The 23,973-nt window shown below is 35.9% G+C and overlaps 1 protein-coding gene across 5 annotated transcripts in view; it reads left to right on the top strand.

The window, feature by feature from the left end:
• LOC131079117 (uncharacterized) overlaps positions 1-23,973 on the top strand; it is a 271,457-nt gene that overhangs the window by 77,694 nt on the left and 169,790 nt on the right. For all 5 annotated transcript variants that reach the window (XM_058017007.2, XM_058016999.2, XM_059209757.1 and 2 more), the window contains exons 3-4: positions 6,476-6,503; positions 6,635-6,757. In XM_058017007.2, the coding sequence (XP_057872990.2) occupies positions 6,476-6,503; positions 6,635-6,757 (151 nt within the window). The remainder of the gene's footprint in view (positions 1-6,475; positions 6,504-6,634; positions 6,758-23,973) is intronic.

Genomic DNA, 23,973 nt, shown 5'->3' with positions numbered 1-23,973 from the left:
GATATATAAGGATGAGAAGGCAAGTCATTTGGATTATTCTTGACTTGTTATTTGAAAGAAATTTATCCTTGAGAGCTTGAGAGCTTAGCTTGTAGGTTTAGTAAACCCTAGGATGAAAACCCTAGAGGTTTATGGTTGTTTGGACGAAAACCCAGATCAGCCCACTTGGTGAATTCATCTCAGAATTCACAGTTGCGCTTCATTATTTAGTTTGGAGAGATTTGTGGAGTTTTAGAGTTATATCTTTGCAGGTTGAAATATTGCCGGAAGGGTTTTGAGCATCATTCTATGTCATTCTGGTATGTACAAACCTATTGATAGGTCTGATGTGTCTATGTATTTGGATGTAATTGCATGTTTAGAATTTCTGATTTGTAGCGGCAAACTGAATAATCCTGATATCAGATTGGTTCCATATATATTTTTGCATTTGTTTTGTCATGTATGGTTGGATGAGTTATTGATTGAAAATATTATCATAAGGGATCATTATTGGCATATGTGTTTGCTGTCCACATTTGTTGTAACCAGAAATATAAATCAGAATTCTAGGGTTAGGAGCAGAAAACTAAAATAAGAGAATTAGGGCGGAATTCAGGAAATTATTTTTTAGAATTATAGTGCATATCCTATTCTGGTTATTACAGTGGTATTAGAGCTAGTGATCTTTCTGTTACAGTTTGAGCACTGCATTTTAGATTTTGCAGTTACATGTTTGTTAGATGTTATCGCATGCCAATTTGGCGAATACCTAGATAAATGCATGTCAGTTTGGTCAACTTGCATGTGAGTTTGGAAACTACCCAGATCTTGCATGTCAATTTGGTGAACTTGCATGTCAGTTTTGGTGGCTGCCTAGATCCCGCATGTCAGTTTGGAGAGTTGCATATTGATTCTGAGTGTTGCATGTTTGTGGGTTTTGTTGCATGTCACTGGGAATGAGTAATGCAACATAGCATTTTGTCAGCTTTTGGGTACAGATTCAGTTTGAAATCAGTTGTTTCAGCCACATACAACAAGTTTATAAAAGCATAGATGGAACACTCGGCGAGTTTCAAAAACTCGCTGAGTTTTTACGACTTTAACTCCCAGCAAAAACTCGCCGAGTTTTTGCTAAAAACTCACCAAGTAATCGCCGAGTTTTTTGCAAAAACTTGGCGAGTTTCTTTAAAAACTCGGCTAGACTTAAAAAAGAGGCCCAAACATGTCAAAAAATTATCAATTTTTGTTTTTTAGGTCAATTTCATTCTCTTCATCAAAATACACATGAAATATAACATTTAAGTATAAGTGGCATTTCAATATGTCTTTTTCCTTTCTTATACTTTATAACACCCGACGCCTTTATAAAATAATAGAAGTATTTTTGGCCTCGCGGGGCGTTGCCCCTTGATCCCAACTTGGGGGCGCTGCCCCAAAACCCCTATCAAAAAATATAGGGGGAAACTGCGCTGATGGAAGTAGGGAAAATTTAACCTCCGAGTCTGATTAGGCTCCATATAACAACATAATTAGCATTGAAGAAATCCTGGTATTATACATTTTAGAGTTGAAAGTTTGAAACTATGAGTATGAATGATGAAATTTCAAATATTGCGCATTTGTAGATCTCCACCAAGATCTAGACCTATCTCTCTACCCCTCTTTTTCTCACCCTTAGACCTCGGCGAGGGGTGCTACTTTCAACCTAATTTTAATTTGTAGATGCTTGGTGGCAAAGTTGGGGTGGAAATACCCCAAATCTCAAAAAATTTGCCCTCAGAATCTTATGTCAACGTTGTAGTTCATCCAGTTGTGAGCACAATTAGAGCTTGTTTGAAGCCATCGACACGAAGAAGAGGAGCAAGCTAGCTCAAAAACACCTCAATGACCTTGTCTTTGTGCAATATAATCTTCGATTGTGCGTAAGGAAGGTAGAGGAAGTAGCAGGTGGTCCACTTGACTTGGATGATATAGATCCTTATAGTGATTGGACATCACAGGAGCAACCTCCATTGTTTTCTGAGGATGACAACACTGATTTGGAGAGGCAAGCTATGGAGGAGGAGGGGGGTGGATTTGGTTTCACACTGGATGACATTGAGGAGGAAGAGGATGAGGATGAGGAGTCATTGCCAGTGCCACAAGCAGGTGGAGACATAGCTTCATCCAGGATGGAGGATGAGCCAGCCATACCGAGCGAGGAGGCACAGTCATGCCCACTGCAGACTTCTAGGACTAGACCCTCTAGTTTTACCTCTCCCCTAGTTTTAGCCAGAGCTGGGAAGAGGAAGTTGTAACTGTAATTTGTAATGATGTATTTACTTTTGGTTTTACAAAAATTATCTACTATTTTGCTTCCAGCCATCAACATTCCTCACGAGGATGCGATTTTGTAGACACTTTGCATTTAAATATATCTAGAATCAGCTTGTTTCTTTTGTGTTATCATTTATTGACTCATTGGGTGCATCTTCTCATTAAATTTTGCAAAAAAATGCATTTTTATTAAAATTAAGCGTGTTTTTACGTTGCGGAGTTTTTTTCTCGGGGGCTTGGCGAGTCGAGCTGAGTCGCCAGTAGTCTAACTATGATAAAAGGTCACAACAATGGGTAGAATTATAGATGGAAGATTGCTACCTACTTTCCTTTCAAAATCAGTGTCAGATATAGTAGATGTAAAAAATGTTACAACAATGGATAAAGGCGGTACAAGTTCATCATGGAAGGATAGAAGGGATAGTATAAGTCCACAAAGAAATGATTGGCATATGGACGAGCTTATGAATGGAATGAATGACTTATTTCAAGCATTTCAAAATATCAATCGAATATGTTATTATTGTTAGAGAAATTGCTTTTGGAGGAAGAAGCTGAGAAGATGGATAAGAGGCATACCAATGATAAGCACATTGAAGTCACTAATGATGAGCATATAGATCATTTCAATTATACTTATTCAAAAAATTCATTCGAAGGAGAGGCACATGAAACTTGTGGCAGCCATGGTGACATGGCTGAAAGGTACGAGGTTAATTATGATTTTGTTATGCATGATAACAACAGTTCATTCAGTTCACATTATCCATTACTTGAACACGCACCTACAAATATGGATGTTGTGACTGATAAGGATGACAAAGTAGTAGCCATGGGTACAAATTCAGATTTAAGGAATGTTGAAAGAGACATTGTTCATACATATGAAAAATTTGTGGATCAAAGACTTCTAGCACAACATGATTTGAATTATCAATCTATGGTTGAGGAAGAATATGTGGAAGAGCGTGTGGAAAAGAACATTACTTCGGATTGGAAAGACTTAAACCCATCATGAAGAACTCAAGGAATCCACCTATGTTTCGACATCACACCATCATGACTCTTGGGTGTGACAGAACGCTTCAAAAGAGGAATTTAGTGAAGAAGAGGTCAATGAGGTAGCTGATTTTGAGAGGCATGACTTTGAATGCAAATCAGAAAAACAATTCTCTAAGGCAGCCACACCTGTGGAGCAACTTTCACATGAAGATGCAAATTTCGGTCATGAGATAGGTGCAACAACTTTTGGATCAATCAACAATGATGTGCATAAGAAGGAGCTCATAGATCTAAGCTACTTGCAAGGTATGACAGCCCTTAGTAAGTTTGATATTCCTTGGTTTGTACATATGATTACATTGGAGGAATACTTGTTAAGATCATATGAGGCATATTGTCTTAGGGAGCTGATTATAGAGACTAAGAGATTGTCTAACAAGAAGATCCTACAATTTGATAATGTTTGGTTTGTCATGGATACTTTACCATAGAGTTGGTTGGAGGCAAAAACATAACAGCTAAGGAGGTGCAGGTATGGATCAGTTTTATGATAGCTAAGGCAGCTAGGAGAACATGTGACTTCTTCCTGAGGGGGTTGATGGATCCTTGTTTGTTGGTGATAGTGGAAGCACTCCCAAGATGATTCTAGGTCTGATTTTTCTTTCTAGCAGTGCTGTTGCCTTTTGCACCAGCAATATGGAGAGGATGTACATGTCCGATTTTGCACACATGATGGATACCTTTCATATTTTCATGAGACCCATCAGTCCTAGAGTGATATTCTTTGGTGAGGGACATTTATCCCTTCATTTGCAGCCTATATGATGATGTTCGTTCACCCCACTCTTGGTATAAGGGTGAATGGAACAATCTTTTGGACAGCGGTTTGTCATGATTCACATGCTTTTGTGGTGTCTAGGGAGAGTCTCTACGAGGATTTTTCAGTTTATATCAAAGTAGAGCAGCATAAACATGGTGGAGCAAGGCAGAACTTTGGTAAATTTGTTGATTACATGAAGAGGATCATTGTTCTTTTGAGAGTTAGAGTCTTCAAGGTTCTCTTCACATCTATGTTGCAGCATTGTATACTTCATGTGAGACCATGCAAAGGTCCTAGATTGATGTGGAACCCTAGGATTTGTTGAATGATTGGTTAGTACAACATCTTCATAAGCAATTGCTTGAGGGCAAGCAATCTTGGGGTGGGAGAACTTGTAATGCCCCTTTTTTTCATAATCACCCATTGAGACATTTAGTCTATTTTAGACTAAATTGGAGTAATAAGGGAATAATAATTAATTAGATATTATTAATCCTAAATTATCTTGGGTTATAATATTTAATTAATTAGGCTGAACCTATTTTCATTATAAAGTGACTTTTTAATATAAGTGGAGAATTAATAAAATAAGTCACTTTATGAAAAGGGAAAATAAGAAATAAAATTAAATAATAAAGTGAATCTTCTAGAAAACACTTCTAGAAAGTTCACTCATGGATATATAAGGATGAGAAGGCAAGTCATTTTGATTATTCATGACTTGTTATTTTGAAAGAAACTTTTCCTTGAGAGATTGAGAGCTTAGCTTCCAGGTTTAGTAAACCCTAGGATGGAAACCCTAGAGGTTTTGGCTGTTTGGACGAAAACCTAGATCAGCCCACTTGGTGAATTCATCTCAGAATTCACAGTTGCGCTTTTTTATTCAGTTTGGAGAGATTTGTGGAGTTTCAGAGTTATTTCTTTGCAGGTTGAAATATTGCCGGAAGGGTTTTGAGCATCATTCTATGTCATTCTGGTATGTACAAATCTATTGATAGGTCTGATGTGTAATGACAGATTTCTGAGTTATATTTGGGCATATTTGGCCTATGTATTTGGATGTAATTGTATGTTCAGAATTTCTGATTTGTAGCAGCAGACTGAATAATCCTGAAATCAGATTTGTTCCATATATATGTTTGCATTTTTTATGTCATGTATGGCTGGATGAGTTCTTGATTGAAGATATTATCATAAGGGATCATTATTGGCATATGTGTTTGCTGTCCACATTTGTTGTAACCAGAAATATAAATCAGAATTCTAGGGTTTGGAGCAGAAAACTAAAATGCAGAGAATTAGGGCAGAATTTAGGAAATTATTTTCAGAATTATAGTGCATATCCTATTCAGGTTAACATCCAAGTTAGAAAACACTTCACATTGGTCCCTTGATTTTTTGAGGCTCACATTTGCTGTAGTTCTGCTCACATGATCCAATGAGTAATGATGGTTAAGATATGGTAAACACTAACCCTGAAATCCAAGGTAATAGGTGTGGGTTGTCAATGGTAATGATGTTTATAATCTGTACTATTCTGGTGCACTTCTAGGTTATGGTGCATATGGAGGCGGCTCTTAATCATGTTGAGCCTTGAGGATATCTTGACTATCCCCCGGTTAGGGACTTTTGTGGCTTTACTTATCAGTTTGGGCTTCTTGGCTTTGTGATTTCTTACACAAATTCTCTAATGTTCTGTATTAGATCTTATGCCTGGTGGAATTTGTCTTTTGCACTTTCCAGCCATTTGTCATTTACTGTTTTGAGGACCATGAGAGTTGTGTTTTCATATTTGCTCAGGTATTTGGTAATAAGGTTTGGTACATACTGCCATTTGATTAATTGAAACCTTTGTTAGGAAAAAAATTAAGGGATTCTGAGTAAAATATGATTGGATTATGCAAGAGTTTGGTAGAATGACCATCCACTGAGGGACATTAGATTCATTAAACCTCTAAGTAGTTCATTATCTTGCTTAGTTTATAATATAATCTCTATTAAGATTTTACTTTCAGGCCTTTGGGAATAGAGGTTAGGTTTTTGTGCTTATTATTATCCTTCTTAGGAAGTTTTTTGGGTGTTGCCCTGTTATTTCATTGGTGAAAAGTTCATGCATAATTATTTGAGCTCACTGATACTTAGTTGGTTTCATTATACATTTTAGTTTTGTTGTATTGGTTTAAAAATATGAGTGCCTAATATCTGAAACATTGGTTTCCTGTAGTATGTTTTCAGAATTGTTAATGATAAAGGTGGCTGTTAAAAGAAAATTTCTTTCTTTTGTTTCCGTTGAACTGGTAGGACATTCTTGTTTGTTTTCATTCTGATGTTTATGCCTGCTATTATGTTTTGCAGTGAGGATGAAGTTGAAGACATTCAGAAGGTGACACTTCAAATATTTTAGCGATGACAGAAGAAGAATTATTTCTAAGAATCATGCTCTTTAATTTTCTTTATTGAGAGCTAGAATTGAATCTCAGTAATGATGGTTGGCATAAATTTTGTTATTTTCAGGAAATCTCAGTCCTATCTCAGTGCCGATCTCCTTACATCACTGAGTATTATGGCTCATACCTTCATCAGACCAAATTATGGATAGTTATGGAGTACATGGCTGGTGGCTCTGTTTCAGATCTGGTAAGCGAATTTCACATGCAAATGTAGGAATATTCTCCATATTATAGATGATATTTGTAATTCCAGTGCTCAAGAGAAGAGAAATTTACAAGTTTTCTTAAAAAATTGGAAGCTGTTTGTGCACGGTTTTTAGCAAAGAAATGAAAGCTTTGATTTTTAAAATAGTCTGCTTAAACTGATATCCTACAGTATTTGGACAGCAACAAATCTAATTACAAGCTTCATCAAGGCAAAAAGCTTTCTAATTCTATGTTTTCTATTTGAATTGTTATGTGCTTTCACTTCAAAATTCTGAACGTCAGTTGGATAAATGAGTCATATAAAAATTTGAAAAGCTTCTGGAACTGAGACAATAAGAACTTCAGATCTACAACTTGAAACTCCCTTAGTAACAGAAGTCTCTGGAGTTTGTTTAACTTTATGATTGGGTCGCTGCGAGTCACAGTATTAAATGTGAGTAGGCAGAGTCTGGCAATATGCTTTTTCTTTTACCAAGGAATTTAAAAGTTGAAAATTACTTGCTTTTCCTTGAAGTACATTTAAGGTATATACTAGGGTGTAAATTGAAGTGGAGCTTTTCCTTTTCTGCGCTTTGTCTACCTGAAGTTAAAGGACCCCAGTCTTGCGAAAAAGGGAAGTAATTAGGCTCACTTAAAAGGTTGTCTTAATTACTCAAGGAGTGTTGAAAAGAAGTCGACTTCAGAGGCAGATAGCAAAATCACAGCCTTCTTTCAAAACAAAATTTCACATGTAACTGTTATCAGTCTAGAAAATGAGGAAATTGCCTATGTTCCATGGAGTTTCGGGGATGGGGATGGTAGGGGACGTCAGGACATGTTTCCGGTACAGGAGTACTTTTGGGTCATTTTCGGGGGGACGGCAAGGGACGGCTGTTAAAAAAATAGGGGTTTTTTACAAATATAGAGAAATTTCAAATATGCATATCATAACAATGGTAAAGCATCATCATAGACATTAATACACTGCATTACACTTGAATTGAGATTTCACAAGAGAATTGACAAACATTTTACCAAAATTCAAATGCTTTTATCAATCATTGCCAACAAACATATGTCATAAACATCCATAATAGACATAAAATGATAAATATTAAATATTAAACATCCATAACTATGAGATGACATAAACTGTAATAGAAAAGTTAGAACATAGAAGTCCATAATCAGCTGTCTATCATAGTGTCAAGATAAACTAAGAAAATATATGGCTGACCATAATCAGCACATGGTAGGTCTAAGACTAAGAGTCTAAATCAAGATCAGAGTTAGAGTCTCTGTCTAAGTCACTATCAATATGAGGGGCTGCCTCCTAAACCAATGGAACCCCAAGCAATCCTGGAGGTTTTTCGTCCATCTCAACTTGCATAGCATCTTTGGGATTAACATCCGAACGTAAGGCTGTTCACTCCTTAACCAACTGCTTCTTCTCTTCTTGCTGCTCTTTTCCTATTTTGCAAATGTCAAAATGAGTGTCTTTTTCTTCGTTTTGTTTGTTTATGCATTAGATTAGGGTTTGTTATATTTTAATATTTATTTGGGGTCTTGGTGGGGCCAGCCGAACCTCTTTTATAAATTAAAAATGTGTTTTTTTTAAAATTTTGGACTTCAAAATTTTCCGGGCCGTAGGGGATGGCCAGCTTTCTCGGGGATAGTCGGGGGACGCCTAGGCATCCCATGGCTGTCCCGGGGACAGCTAGTCGTCCCCTGTCGTCCCTTGCTTCCCAAGAGCCGTCCCCAAAACATCCCCGATGACTTTGCCAAAAAGGGGACTCCTAGGAAACGGCAAATTCCTGTCTCCGCATCCTTGTTTTGTTCTTGGTACGGGTACGAGGCAAAAAATGCAGGGGACGCATCCCCGTGGAACATAGGAAATTGCTAAAATAATACCGCTAGGGTTGTGGTGTTTACGCTTTCAATGCTAAGTACCCCAAACACACAGACTACATGGTAATAGAATTTTATAAATACAAGATGAATAGATGTAGTATTGGTTGGTCATTGAGCTGATTTCTTGGCTGTATTGTGTCTCATATTGTTTCGGGGCATCAAGTGATGCAAGTTTAGGTCTTTAAATAGTGAAGCATGTTCTTAAATTAGGGGAAGGGGTAGTCTAGAAAGGCTAACTTGATCTCTCCATGGTAGGTTGTAGTAGCTTAGGAGAGGCTTCGAACCTTGTGGCCTACTGCTTGTTTGTGATGGATAACTTAGCATGAAATATCCCAGACTCGGATGTTGCTTCAAATCTGATATGGGTTTTTGTTTTTGTTCATGTTTTGTTTCATCATGTAATATTGCGACATGCAAACATAAATTGAATATTCAAGATGAACAGTATAGATTTTCAAGGAAATCAATCAATGAAATATAGAGAATCTAAATAAGCAAACACATGCTGCTGTTACAAATCAGAAAATGCCTAATGCCATCAAGTAACACAAACCCGGAATGCCTCCATACATAAAATAACAAACCCTCTGAAAATCTGCAAGATAGATCATCAGATCTCCACGAAAACTGATCAAGCTCTCAAGGAAAAGGTTCTTTGAAAATAACAACTCAAGAATGAATCCTCATTGCACTTTTTCCTCCTTTTATAATACTTTTCCTTTTCGAAAGTAGTACTTTCTTATATTTCTTTTAAATTACATTTCCCCTCAAAAGTGACTTTACTTTATAATTTGTCATTGACATTATTATAATGTCACTTTATAAAATAAAGTATGTCCAACTGCTAATTAATTAAATTTAAATAATCCCATAGGACTTAGGACTATTTAACATTTAATTAATTAATTTATTCCCTTAAATAAATCCATTTAGCCTATGAGAATAAAATAGGCTAATAATCCCCTCTAGGTGATCACTTAGAGAAAAGGGGACATTACATAGTATGTTTATTTGCAGATTTCTTTATTCTTTGAGGTTGTGTATGCACGGTCTTTGTTCCATTGCTGATTTGTAGGCAAGTTTACATGTGCTTTGCAAGTTGCAACTTTGTTGTCTAATGGAGTCCACATCAGTTTGATTTGTGAAGGTTCAAATATCTTTCCTTATAATCATCTCTATTTGTTAGGTTTTACCATGTGTGCATGATTTAATATGGCAACTTGTGTTTTATCGTCTGAGTTAAACTGAGATATTCTATGAAAATCATACTTGCACAGTTGTATGATTTCCCCTCTTGTATGTATGCGTGGAAGGTTACGTGGAGTCATTAATAGGGAAATAAAACTAATTTATTTTATGATGTATGTACAAGAGTTGCCATTTGCTTGTTGGAGGTCTTGTAGGTTAATATGTAGTGTGTAATGTCCCCTACTAGGCTTAGACATGTTTTAACGATAATCAATCTATTTCAATATACTTATGACTCAAACTAAATATATTAGGAGACATTTCCACCTTAACCTGAATCCAATCAGTGATATTCCACTACCCAACCAATTAACTATTAATAAATAAATTGTTCATCTATCTTACTTCCATAATTCTTAATGCGAGTGTCAAACGAATTGTGATGCCGCCAACATGAAAACATCTCCTTTCCCAAGTTCTTAAACACTGTCAGTAGCAACAAGGATTATACATATAAACAAATCCTCCTTACTGTCTTTTATCTTATGAGCTCTTTCTGATTTACAATCTAATATTGTTATTTGTCTGATTAAGACATTATGTGTGTGCATATATATATATACTTATTCTGATTTGAATATATACACATAAATAAATAAATAAAATAAATAATATAACCAATTATTGATGTATTTGCTAATTACCTATGATATACATTATTGCACTGCTTAAAACATTAGTTATTAATATATTTAGTGGCCGGTAAAGGGCAGACAGGTCTGATGTATAACAGATCTGGTCTGCCACTGTTATGAATTTAAGTATTATTAGTATTATACATATTGCAGTCTAGGTTAGTATTATTAAATTCTGCATACAAACATTATCGGGCTGCATATATTAAGCATACTTATTAAACACATCCCCAATGCATACCACTCAGAACAAGGATGTTACTGCCTGTAACTTAATAACAGTTCTGATCTGCTCTGGATGATCTTGCTGACTATTCCTCTCTATCCCCTTTTTCTCCTCTGACTTTAATGGTTCTTCCCTCCTATATCTTTGAGTTGGAGTCATAGTCATGTGGCAAGGGACATGACTCATTGCTACCCATGTCACCCTCTTTACTAATCACAACCTTTCGTATGGACTTCATACATAATTGGTGTTTAATTACTATAATTGTGGACATCCTTGTTTATCGATATTAATACCAGTCATATTCTGATTACGTATATACTTTCATTATTATTGATATTGTTTTAATCGGTATTGTTTGTCGTGGTCTTCTGCTCAATAACTTCTGACTCTCCATAGGTATTAAGTGCTTGGGAGAGTGCGTCGGTCATATAGGATGAAGATAACTGCTGTTTCTTAGTCCATAACAATCTGGGACATTACCACCGATCCATGCACATTATCATTTCTATGCTTGGCATTGAATAACAAGTTCCTTCATACTACCGACATAGACCAAGTAGTAGTCATAACGTTGCTTGGTGTTCATCTGAATTCTCATAAGTATGTGCGGAAACTTCATAGCAATTCATAGTGATTGATCCTTGGTGTATTTCATTCATAATTGTGTTTTAAACTCCCTTTATGATGTATTGCTCAACGTATGTGTAATCTGTCTTAATGAATTGATACTAGATATTCGATAGTGTAATATTCAGGGATTGATGCTCCTTATTGGAGGGAGGGCCATGACAAATTGTTATTTGATATCATGCAGTCACCAAATACGTGCCTCACTGATTGTATCGGAAGAGTTATAAATTGTTGATTGTTAGGTTTACTTAATACTGTATATATATCTTATTCGTTATTCAGTGCTTTTGATAGACCCCCAATAATTAAATTCACATAGTTTTCCAAAGTATGTTTTGGTCGTGGTTGACAACTTTACCAAAATGTCATGAGTTTTCTTTGAGACGAAGGTAAGGTACTTTCTACCTTCAAGGTCTTGTTGTCAGTTATGAATATTTATAAATATTAAATAATAATATTTAATAAATAAATAAATTTCGAATAATAATTCGTTAATAATTAATGATAAGAAGTGTTTCATCATGCCATATATAATGATCAAGGAAGGGACATGACATAGTGAATGCTGACGTGAACTTAGTGACAAATCTTGGGGTTCTTAGCTTTTTGGGTATGGTTGCTTATGGGTCTTGTTTCTCATTGTTTTTCATTGTTTTTCTCTCTAATTGTTTTGTTGTAAAGACCTCATGAAACACCTCCCCTGGCCGTTGTAGAGCCTAAATATGAAGGTGAGATTGCCCATTCACAACTATTTGTCCATTCATTACACTGATCATACACCTTGGCCATCACCTTTGAAAACACATACCTAACCTTGTGTCTTGGTGTGATTCTTCAGGATTTGTGGAGTTACATGTTTGAGAGCCAATCGATTGGCATTATTGCCTGGGATAGTTTGTTCTTGGTTTTCAAACTCTGAGAAGTAAGTTTGCAGCAGTGCTTTTGTTTGTGTATAGTTGGCAGTCTATCAACTTGTGTCAACATTAATGGTTCTGTTGCCCGGGACACTTCCAGTTTGATTTTATTCGTGGTGGTTTAAAAGTGTGATAACTGTTGGTGAGAAGACCCATAAGTTCTTTTGCCTTTGCAGTGGTTGCTCCAAGGACTTCCTATTTAAAAGAAGTGGTGACTTTGCTGTTACAGTATTAAAGTATTTGCTGTTAAGTTCTTTCGAAATTCTGTGATCAAAATAGAAGAGATGGAGATATGATCTGAAAGTTGTATTTTATCTGCTATAGCGTGTTTTAAAGATGCACCGCACTTATTAATTTCGGTGTGTACATCCTCCTCAATGTAAGCATGCTATATAAGTGAATGAGGGGTTACGTAGTGAAGAGATATGTCTTCCCACGTGGGAAGACACATCTCTTCCCTACGTACCTCTCACCATAGTATATAAACTAGTCACCGTTTACTTACCCGATTGGAAGGAGTGCGACTTGTTTTGAGAATTGCTTTACCACCCGATACCATGAACGGTGTAACCGTTGATCAAACACGATAAGTTAACTTTGGTTTTATTTATCACTAGTTAACGTTAACATATTAGTATATGTAATCAAATTAATATATATATATATATCGGAAGCATGAAATAGTACGACCGACGTTACAAAATTTAACACTCCCTCTTAACTAGGGAGGACACATTTCATGTTAGAGAAAACATCACAATTCATCCATTGATTGTGAAGAGAGGAGATATCACACCATAGTGATATTCAGAGATATGGTTCAACAATGAATATCAAGTCTCATGATACTCACCATAACTCATAGTTATCACGTAAGGTATGTGCACTGGCATCAAGTCACATGATGCCTACCATATTGATAATGATTTCGTGGCATCTCCACGAATATTATGTTCATAATATTCACCATGAAGATCTCTATCATAATTATGGTTTATTTAATGATATCAACCAACAAATATCTACCATAATGTCTCAGAGATATATATACTATCATGACATGTCCACACATATCAAGTCACATGATATCCATCAAGATAGTTAAATTGATAATTGTAAAATCGTCACCTTACAATATCAATTTGAAACAAGTGTTCATTATTGAAAAGTCGTCACCCTTCAATAATGTTCACAAAAGGCCCATGCAGTCATGGAGTCACACACATGACAAATAAAAGAGTTTACACACTAAACATCTTTAAATATATTAGTATATCAGAATAAATGAGACTCTATCTCAAAATTAAATAACATTTTCAACCATACCAAGTTTATCTCTAATGTGTTCAATCTTGATCCTGGAGAGAGGCTTGGTAAGAATGTCTGCAATCTGATCACCTGTACTAATATAATTAAGTCGGATCACATTCCTTTCCACCATATCTCAAACATAGTGATAAGGAATCTCAATGTGTTTAGACCCGTCATGAAATATTGGATTCATTGAAAGCTTGATGCAACTCTGATTGTCACAGTAGATGACAGTAGGATTTAAGGGCTGACCAAACAGTCCTACAAGTAGTTTCCGAAGCCATATTGCTTCTCTTGCTTCCATGGAGGCTGCAATGTATTCAGCTTCTGTAGAACTCTGAGCAACTGAAGACTGTTTTCTACATATCCATGAGATCATTCCTGATCCTAAACTGAAGCAACATTCCGATGTGCTTTTCCTGTCAACTACGCTTCCAGCCCAATCAGAATCAGTGAATCCATGTAGGTCAAGGTCTACATGTTTATACTTCAGACCAAAACCAATAGTTCCTCGAAGATATCTAAGAATATGTTTTGTAGCAACAAGATGTATTTCCCTAGGTTCGCACATGAACTGACTTAGTGCATTAACAGCATAACATATATCAAGTCTTGTGTTTACCAAATACATCAGAGATCCAATAATCTGTCTGTAGAGGGTAGGATATGCAAACTCTGATTCTGCAGCTGCTTCCTTTAGTTTGTGCAGATTTGTCTCCATAGGTGTGGTCATGGATCTACAATCCATCATTGCAAATCTCTTGAGTATATCAATGGTGTATTTTCCTTAATTAAGGATTATACCATCTGCCTGCTGCCAAACTTCCAATCCAAGGAAGTAATGAAGAATTCCTAGATCTTTCATATCAAACTCAGAAGCTAATTCTTTCTTACATCAAGAAATACAATTATCCTGTCCTGTGATTAGTAGATCATCAACATAAAGAATAAGAATTAATAATTCACCATTGATTACCTTGTAGTAGAGATTTGGATCTGCTTCATTCTTGGAAAACCCTAATTCCAAGAGATAGTGATCCTTTCTTTCATACCATGCTCTGGGGGCCTGTTTCAGTCCATATAGAGCTTTCTTTAATTTGTAGACATGTGATTCAGCCTTATGAATCACAAAACCTTTAGGTTGCTCCAAATAAACTTCTTCTTCAATCTTACCATTCAGAAAAGCAGTCTTAACATCCATTTGATGGACTTTCCATCCTTTAGATGTTGCAATAGACAAAACTGCTCGGACATAAGTGTATTTGGCAACAGGAGCAAATGTCTCTTCATAGTCAATACCTTCTTTCTGTGAGAAACCTCTGGCAACAAACTTTGCTTTGTGCTTCTCAATGTTGCCATCTGCTGCATGTTTGATTTTGAAGAGCCATTTAGAAGATACCACAATTTTGCCTTTAGGCCTAGGCACAATATCCCAGACGTCATTTTTCAGAATTGACTGATACTCTTCTAACATAGCATCTTTCCAAACTTGATGCTTGGGCGCATCTCCAACACAGGAAGGTTTTGCATCAATGATCTCACTCATCAAGGCAGTATAACTGGAAAATAGGTTAGGTCTCTTACTTTCCTTGAAGGTCCCCTTTGGAGCAGCATAATTTTCAGCTTCTTGAAGCATCTTTTTAGCCCAAAGTGGTCTCTTCCTAGTTTCGGGATAATTTTCTTCTAAAGGTAAGCCTTGAACTTCATGCTCAGCATCTTCAGGGGTCTCCCTCTGAATCTCAGGGGTGGAATCCTCATCCAAGCTTGTAGGAGGATCTTGGTGTTCTAATTCATTAGAGCTTTTGGACCTCCTGAATGCTATGTCTTCCTCAAAGATGACATCTCTGCTTAGTTCAATTTGTCTTTGACCAGGTATGTATATTCTGTAGGCTTTAGAGGTTTCACTGTATCCAACAAATACTCCTTTCTTTCCAGAAGGTTCTAACTTTGACCTCTTTTCTTTGGGGACATGAATATAGAGTGGACACCCAAAGATCCGGAAATGACTTATGTCAGGTTTGTTGCCAGTAAAGGCTTCTTCAGGGGTTTTATTGTCAAGAAGAGAATGAGGACATCTATTTTGAATGGACACAACTGTCCTAGATGCTTCAGCCCAAAATGAGGTTTCTATATTTTGGTCAAACAACATAGCCCTAGCAGCTTCTACTATAGTCCTATTCTTTCTTTTCAGCTACCCCATTTTGTTGTGGGTTATAAGGTACAATTAACTCCCTCTTAATCCTAGCATTTATACAATAATCTTTAAACATATCAGAAGTGTATTCCCCCCCATTGTCTGTTCTTAAGGTTATGATTTTCTTACTTGTCATATTTTCTGCAAGAGCTTTGAATTCCTTAAATTTAGAAAGGATTTCTTCAGACTCTTTGTACCCCAGAAAATATATCCAGGTCTTCCTAGAATAATCATCTACAAATATTACATAATATAAAAATCCCCCTAATGAGGATACAGACATGGGTCCACATAAATCATAATGAACTAATTCTAATACATTTTTGGATTTATTGTTGCTAGAATTAAAAGACCCTTTAGTATTCTTTCCCAAGGCACACCCTTTGTAGGCTCCTTCAGTTTTTTGACTTAGCTTGGGTAAGCCGATCACCATCTTCTCTATCTTAGGTAGGGCATGGAAATGAAGGTGCCCTAATCTTTTGTGCCAAAGGTCATTCGAATCTGGAGTCTCATGAATCAAGGCTAGAGGTGGAGTGGTGCAAAGTCTGTAGAGGCTCCCTTGTCTTACTCCAATGGTGTGGGCTTTCTTGATGGTGGAGTTCTTTGGCCAAGCAAGTACCTTTCCTTCCATAAAGGTTAATCTGTAACCCTTATCTTCAAGTGCAGAAACTGAGACAAGGTTTCTCTTTATACCGGGTACAAATAGAACTCTAGTCAGCTGTAGGGATATGCCTGACTTTAGGTTGATATTGCAGGTTCCTATTCCCATAACTGGATAATTTGAGTCATCACCAATTGTCACTTCTTCACTTGAACTTTCCACAAGTGTATCTAGGTGCTCACGAAATCCAGTGATGTGTCGAGATGCTCCGCTGTCAATCACCCATGTGTTGAAATTGTAGGTGACTTGATTAGAGAGGGCTGAGTAGAAGACTAGCTTCTCGGAATTACTCCCTTTCTTAATTTCTGCCATTGAAGCTTGTTGTTTGATCTTGTCTAGACACTTCATTGCATAGTGCTCATATTGGTCACATCTGAAACATTGTACTTCAGAAATGTCTCTCTTCTTCTTTGAAGACCTCTTCCCATTTGAGTTGTTGCCCCTCTTTCTCTTAAAGTTCTTCTTTCCTTTCTTTTGGGAATTAGAGTTTAGAACTTGAATGTCTTCGTTACTATTGTTTTGTTTTATTCCTCTTGTGACAAGCCAAGATTCCTCTTGAATGCAATCGGTTTTCAATCTATCAAACTTGGGAAATTTAGAACGAGCACTGATTCCTTGAATGAACGATTCCCATGAGGTAGGAAGTCCATTTAGGGCCATCATAGCAAGTTCTTTGTTGTCTACTAGATGTCCAATAGTGGATAGTTGATCCCTAAGCTCAGCGATCCTCAAGAAATAGGATGTAGCTGTTTCTCCTTTATTCATCTTTATATGCTGTAGTTGATTCTTTAGGGTGAGAGCCCTGCTAGTGTTGTTGATTTCATAAATGTCAGCTAGTGCTTTGAACATCTGAAAGGCCGTCTCATATTTAGAAATAACTGGTACAATGTGGTCTCTTACTGAATCCACAATTATCTTAAGGGCCTTCTCATTGTCCTTGCTCCATTGAATTTTCTTTGTATCATCAGAGGGTTCAGGAATTTCACTTTTGACATGGGAATCAATTTTATTTTCTTTCAAAACAAGCATGATCCTGAATTTCCAAGATACAAAATTTGATGCTCCATCTAATCTATCTTCAAACCTAACTCCGGTTGCCATTAGGATTATGGGAATGTGATCTTAGTAAGAGCCTAGTGAAAGTTTATGAGATCGTTACAGAATTTTAATATGATCTTCCTTAACTTCGCTCTGATACCATGTTAAGTTCTTTCAAAATTCTGTGATCAAAATGGAAGAGATGGAGATATGATCTGAAAGTTGTATTTTATTTGCTATAGCGTGTTTTAAAGATGCACCACACTTATTAATTTCGGTGTGTACATGCTTCTCAATGTAAGCATGCTATATAAGTGGATGAGGGGTTACGTAGTGAAGAGATATGTCTTCCCACATGGGAAGACACATCTCTTCCCTATGTACCTCTCACCACAATATATAAACTAGTCACCGTTTACTTACCCGATCGGAAGGAGTACGACTTGTTTTGAGAATTGCTTTACCACCCGATACCATGAACGGTGTAACCATTGATCAAACACGATAAGTTAACTTTGGTTTTATTTATCATTAGTTAACGTTAACATATTAGTATATGCAATCAAATTAATATATATATATATATATATATATATATATATATATATATATATATATATATATATATATATATATATATATATATATCACAAGCATGAAATAGTACAACCGACGTTACAAAATTTAACATTTGCAACTGATATAAGCTTGCTGGTGGTGCTACAACTCATATCCCAAGTCAGTGTAGCGGCTGTTGATCAAGGTACATATGATCTTTCTTCTTCTCTATTGGCAAGACAGTTTCTTTCATAATAAAAAACTTAAACTTGAACAAGGAATTCAATTCTAAGTTGTTAGCAATCATTATAGGTACAGATCCTTAGTATAACGAAGATCAAGATTGCCATAGTGATGTTTCACCTAACTAGAAAGTGATTATCAATCCTCGTTTTGCTACACAAGTGGTTCTGTTCCTTGTTCCTATCACTATCCGAATGTTTATACTACTAGACGAGAATGAGACGAACTCATAAATCAGCAAACAGAATCAGATCAGGACGCTTGAGTCTAAATTGAGATCCAATGCCCTGCTTGCTGTTATAATAGGGCTTTTGGTTCAGTTTCCTTTCATCCTGTAGAAATCACCTACAGTGAACTTGACCTTACTTGATTTGACTATGAGATGAAAACGATGATAAGAAAAGTTTTGAAGCAGATGCCTATGTGTTTTACAGATGTGGCATTTATTAAAAAGGGGTTACACATGTTGACATATTTTCAGAGTTTATGGAGAATTTTTAGTTTGAAGATTAAGACATTTGGATGAGATTTTTTAACCTTTTATAAGGTCCCTTCATGGAACACAAAATTATGGTTTAATGGTTTTCTTGAACATCATTTTTCTTTTTGGAGAGGCCTTGTGGCTGCTTTTGGTGAGAAATATGCATGTGAAGAGGTCTCCGTTGCTCCTGTCTAAGAATTGATCAATATCAAAAGACAAAAAGGGGAATCAGGGATTTCAGCCATAGGTTTGCTACTTCTTTATCTAAAATCCTAAATGATTCCAATCCTGATGTATTTGCATTGATCAATTCTTTGAGGCTTATGAGTTTGGTTTGATTTTAGTGTTTTAAGGAATTGAAAACTAGAAGTTTGCAACAAGCCTATGGACGCCTTAACTCCCTTGAAAAAATGAGGAGTTACTACACTGATAAATTTGCTATTCCCTAATGCAAGTGTTTTTGGTAATCAATTAGTTGCTATGAGTAGCAATGAAATGGGTGTAACCTGTTTTAGTGGGGTTTGTGATGCAAAGGATGAAGATGCAGAACATAGTGAAGAGAATGCTACATTGGACTAGGTTGAAAGTGAAAGTGGGGGGCAGAACTTTGTGAGTTAATACCCTGTGATGACTATGGTGGTGAGAAGCTTGTAGTGCAAGAATTTTAATACATCTTTGATGTTATCCTTTGTTATGTCACTAAGGATCATGATGCCATTAGTATATCTGCTGCATTTATTTGATCTTATAATGCAATGTCCACATTTTCTACGCCATGTTGTTGCTGTGTGTTGGGCATTTTCGGGGGTTTTCTGTAAGTTCCTATGTGAGATGGGAGAATTCCAAATATCTTGGAGAGATAGGGTTCAATCTTTTTTGGCTACCAACAACAGTGTGGTGATCACTTGGTGGTCTTGTTGGTGGCAATGTTCTTTGTAACGTTTTTGGCTTTCTAAGTTCTCCACAGTTCTTGGAAAACACTACTATTTTTAGTAAGTGCCCATTTTGGCATCCAATATCACTCTCAGCATCAGTTGTATCTTGGGGTGTTAATTTTAGTATCCAATGCCTTGGTGGTGCTATCTGCAATGTGATTGGGATTATTTTAATTATAACACTCAAGTTATAAAGTAATGCTATATTTTTACTTTAGTGTTTTAATTCTAATAGAATGATACTATTTCCCCCAGGTTGGATGCCTAGGGGAAAAGTGGACTTGACTTAGTTAATTTAAAATTGTAAAAGGCTCTTTGAGGAAAATGAAGTAATTTGAATTTTAAATTCCTTTTTCCCTCCAACTCTATATAAAGGGGGTTTTGGCTCTTGTTTGGATTATTAGGAGAACTGCACTTAGCAGGATGCTATTGGAATGAATAGAGAAGTTTTTCCAGAGTTTGATTTCGGAGGCAAACCCTCACCCTCATAAAAAATCACTATTTTTTATGGTGAAAGATCCTCCCTAGTTGGCAGAGTGATTTCACATAGGAATTACCTTTTCTTTTCATAGGTCATAGTTTGGGGTTTAAAAAATAAATGAAGATTCATGGTATTTTGATGCAGATGGTTTGGGTTGTTTTGGTGATTGTTTGCAGAGATTTTCTGGAAAAATTTCATTGCATTTGTGTTTTGATTGCTGGCCATTCAAATTTGAAATAATCCCACGTGCCTCAGCAATGTGATGTGTACAACCTTGTTTTTCGTTGGGCAATGTGATGTAGGGTTTGAAGACACTTGGCAATTGTTTCATATTGTTCTTCATGGTTAGTCAACAATTTAAGGGCTGTTTGGAGGCAGCTTTGAGGATATATAAATTTCTTATGCTATCCTTACCATTTTCTAGGTGTTTGGGTGGATTGGTGCAATAAATTTGGGCACTGGTGCTTGGGTTTATGGTATTGTTTCCTGATGAAGGCACTACCCAACTCTCTAGCATGTCTGCAGCAAATTTCATGCAGGATAATTAAGTTTTAATGAAGATACGAATTTATATGAGAAAATCTCCCATCTAGCTAGCGCCAATTTTTGGTTATCATGGTTAAGTACCACATTTTTGGAGGCTGCTCGACACCAGTGGAGTGGGCTGGTTCTAGTTTGAGACCAAGAATGATATACATGCATGTTTGGATGACTTACAGATAGGAATCTTCTTGCTGCTGGTGTTTGATTACAGTCCCTTTTGCTTGGACAATGCTCAGATTTTGTTAGCAGACCTGTTACATTGTATAAAGCCTTATTGATGGATTTGTTGAGTTTGTATGCATATCCAGCCCATTGTCATAGTTGGAAGGCAATTTAAGGTTTGCCAAAATGAAGGATCATGAAGATTAGTGCCGGCTGTCATCACCTGGGAACTGCTACAGCAGACTTGCAACCACTTTATACTCACTATTTTCAAGGTATTTTAATTGTATTTTTGATTTTATGCTTATTTGGTGAAATGTAATACTTTGCTCAAATGCATAAAGAACTTCAAACTTGTATCAGCAAGGAAAATACAACGTGAAAACTATAACAGAATTTGTATCAGCAATAAACTTTCCTTTGCAACCGCATGTTGTTGTCATTTGGTAGAGAATATTAAATAAAATCAGGGGGTGACTTCACATATAAGTTTGAGTTGGAGGATTCTATTTCACAAAAGGAATGTGCTGATATGGATGCTCATGTTTCTAATTTAAATACCTGCTTCGGATGCTAATGGTCATGGGGATTTTTGTCTGAATGAGTTTTTGTTGCTTGGTTTAGAGGCATTGACTTTTGTTTATGTGCTGAGGCTGAACTTGTTTGTTTTGAATGAGATCGAAATGCCTGTCTCCAGTGGGAGGATGTAATGTCCCCTACTTGGTTCAAGACCGTTTTAACCGTAATTAATTGATTTCCAATATATTTATAACTTAACTAAATCGATTAAGAGACAAAACTATCTTAACATGAATCCAACCTAGGATGTTCTACCTTTTCTTTAGTCCATCAAGTACTAGCTATCTCACCATACTAAATAATTATTCATATTTTTGATTTATAAATCATTTACGCATTTATTATTTATTAATTAATAAATACTTATTATTATCAATCAATTAATAAATACTTTGTTTTGGTGATATTTATGTATCTACTAATTACTTATTATATAAGTTATTAATATACTGTTGCTTAAATCAAGAATCAATACCATATTCAGTGGTTGTAAAGGCAGACAGATCTGACGCACGTCAGATCTGGTCTGCCACTGTATGTGTAACTAAGTTTGGCTGTCATCATATTGCAGTCCATACTGATATTACTATTTTATTATTATTATTATTATTATTATTATATTACTATTTTTTTATTATTATTATTATTATTATATTCTGCAGAAGAACATTATTGAACTTCATATATATATAAGCATACATATTAAACAAATTCCCATACGCACCAGCAAGAATAAAGATGTTAATTAATAACAGTTCCGATCTGATCTGGACGATCCTTATGTTCAACGATCTAACCCATAGTCGATTTCCTCCACGTAGGTCTGCATAGTATCTCCAATCTGCAGAAGTAAAGAGAATTCTGCTCTTTCTGATGTGTGACTGTGGAATATATGCTTTGAATCTCCTTTGTGGATTATAGCAATAATGCTACGAGACCTGTGTCTGATCTGGCAATGGTAATATGCTGATAATTCACTTCAATCACATATAGTGATGAAGTATGATTGCTGTCTCTGATTTGTACTTGAAACACGTGCAATATCTTGGTGCTGTTTCTGATATAAACTTTGAAATATGCAACCTTTATGCCAAAGGCAATGAATGCCCGAATGAGCAGATCCGGTTAGGATGCAAATAGAAAAACAAGACAAATTCCCTTCCCCCTTCAAATGATTATTGATCTTGTTAAATATTTTTGGCACTGGATAGATGCATGTCTTTGGGAATGGACACATCATTCCTTTGATCGCATCTCTACAAATTGTGCCTCTAACTAATAGCTGATCAAACTTGTTAATTGCTGCCCCTTGTCTAATGATTAATCACTGATTGAATAACTAATCGATTGATTAGTTAGTTGCTGATTGGATTGTTAATGAAAGGTATGTTTATTGACCCGCCAATCCTTATTCCCTCAATGATGATTGATGGCCAAATATGGTGGTCTTCTATGATCAGCGATCTTTTCCTTGTGCGACGATAATGTTATTAATGTTTGTTCTGCTTGTTACTCCATGCTTGATATAGTAAATTGTTCATGGAGGCTTCAATATGTGTATTGCTTTATGTTGATGATGATCTAGGTTTAAGTATATGGGATCGCTTGATGTTAACTCATAGACATATGGCTTAGTTGATTTGACTCAAGCCTTGAACATACAAATGGATGAGTAGCATATCTGTTTCGGACATAGTTGATCACTCGGTTTGCTTATGTCTCAAAGTGGAGTTGTTAGTGGTACCATGCTTATTCCAATATCTCCTCTTGACATGAAACAATCCGCCTTATTGTCTATCCTTTAGAAGATGCCTGATGGAAAATCGTGAAGTCCTATAAGTAAGATGATTTTTCGAGATATGATATCACTTCAACTTTGATTCACTTGATTTATTCATATTTGTGGTCGATCACTTATATGGTTCATGAAACATCCTTTATTACGGGCTAACCGTCGGTAATAGTACAATGCTATGTACAATTGATACTTTTACTTGCTAACTAACTTGAAGTGTCATCGGCTACCCTCAAAATGGAGTATTCACACAATAATGGAAGATCCAGTTACCGCAAAGTCCAATACTTGACCCTTAATATCGTGGTGCTTGTAAACGGAGATATGTAGCAGAGGAGATCAAATCGTCTATATTAATATTTCACTTTTCGCTAGGTAACTCGACGTCCTTTCGGTTTATGGTAGTCATCCGATCATAGGGAAGGGTCGTTGTTTGTCTTTAATATTAATAAGTCAGTGGTAAGCAAACTCTATTATTGTTTATTTCTATAAACAATAAATGATCAATATACGTATTATTATCACTTTTATATTCTTGGATTTATGTTTATGTTTATTATTATATATATATATATATATTTTAATTTATTTCTGATTTCATTTATATGATTACAGAATTAAATATTAATTAAATAATAATATTTAATAAATAAATAAATATTTAATAAT

Source organism: Cryptomeria japonica, chromosome 8 (genome assembly GCF_030272615.1).
Source record: "Cryptomeria japonica chromosome 8, Sugi_1.0, whole genome shotgun sequence".
In the NCBI taxonomy this organism is placed as follows: Eukaryota; Viridiplantae; Streptophyta; class Pinopsida; order Cupressales; family Cupressaceae; genus Cryptomeria; species Cryptomeria japonica.
Note: the sequence above shows the minus strand (reverse complement) of the source record. Positions and strands in the feature narration are given on the sequence as shown.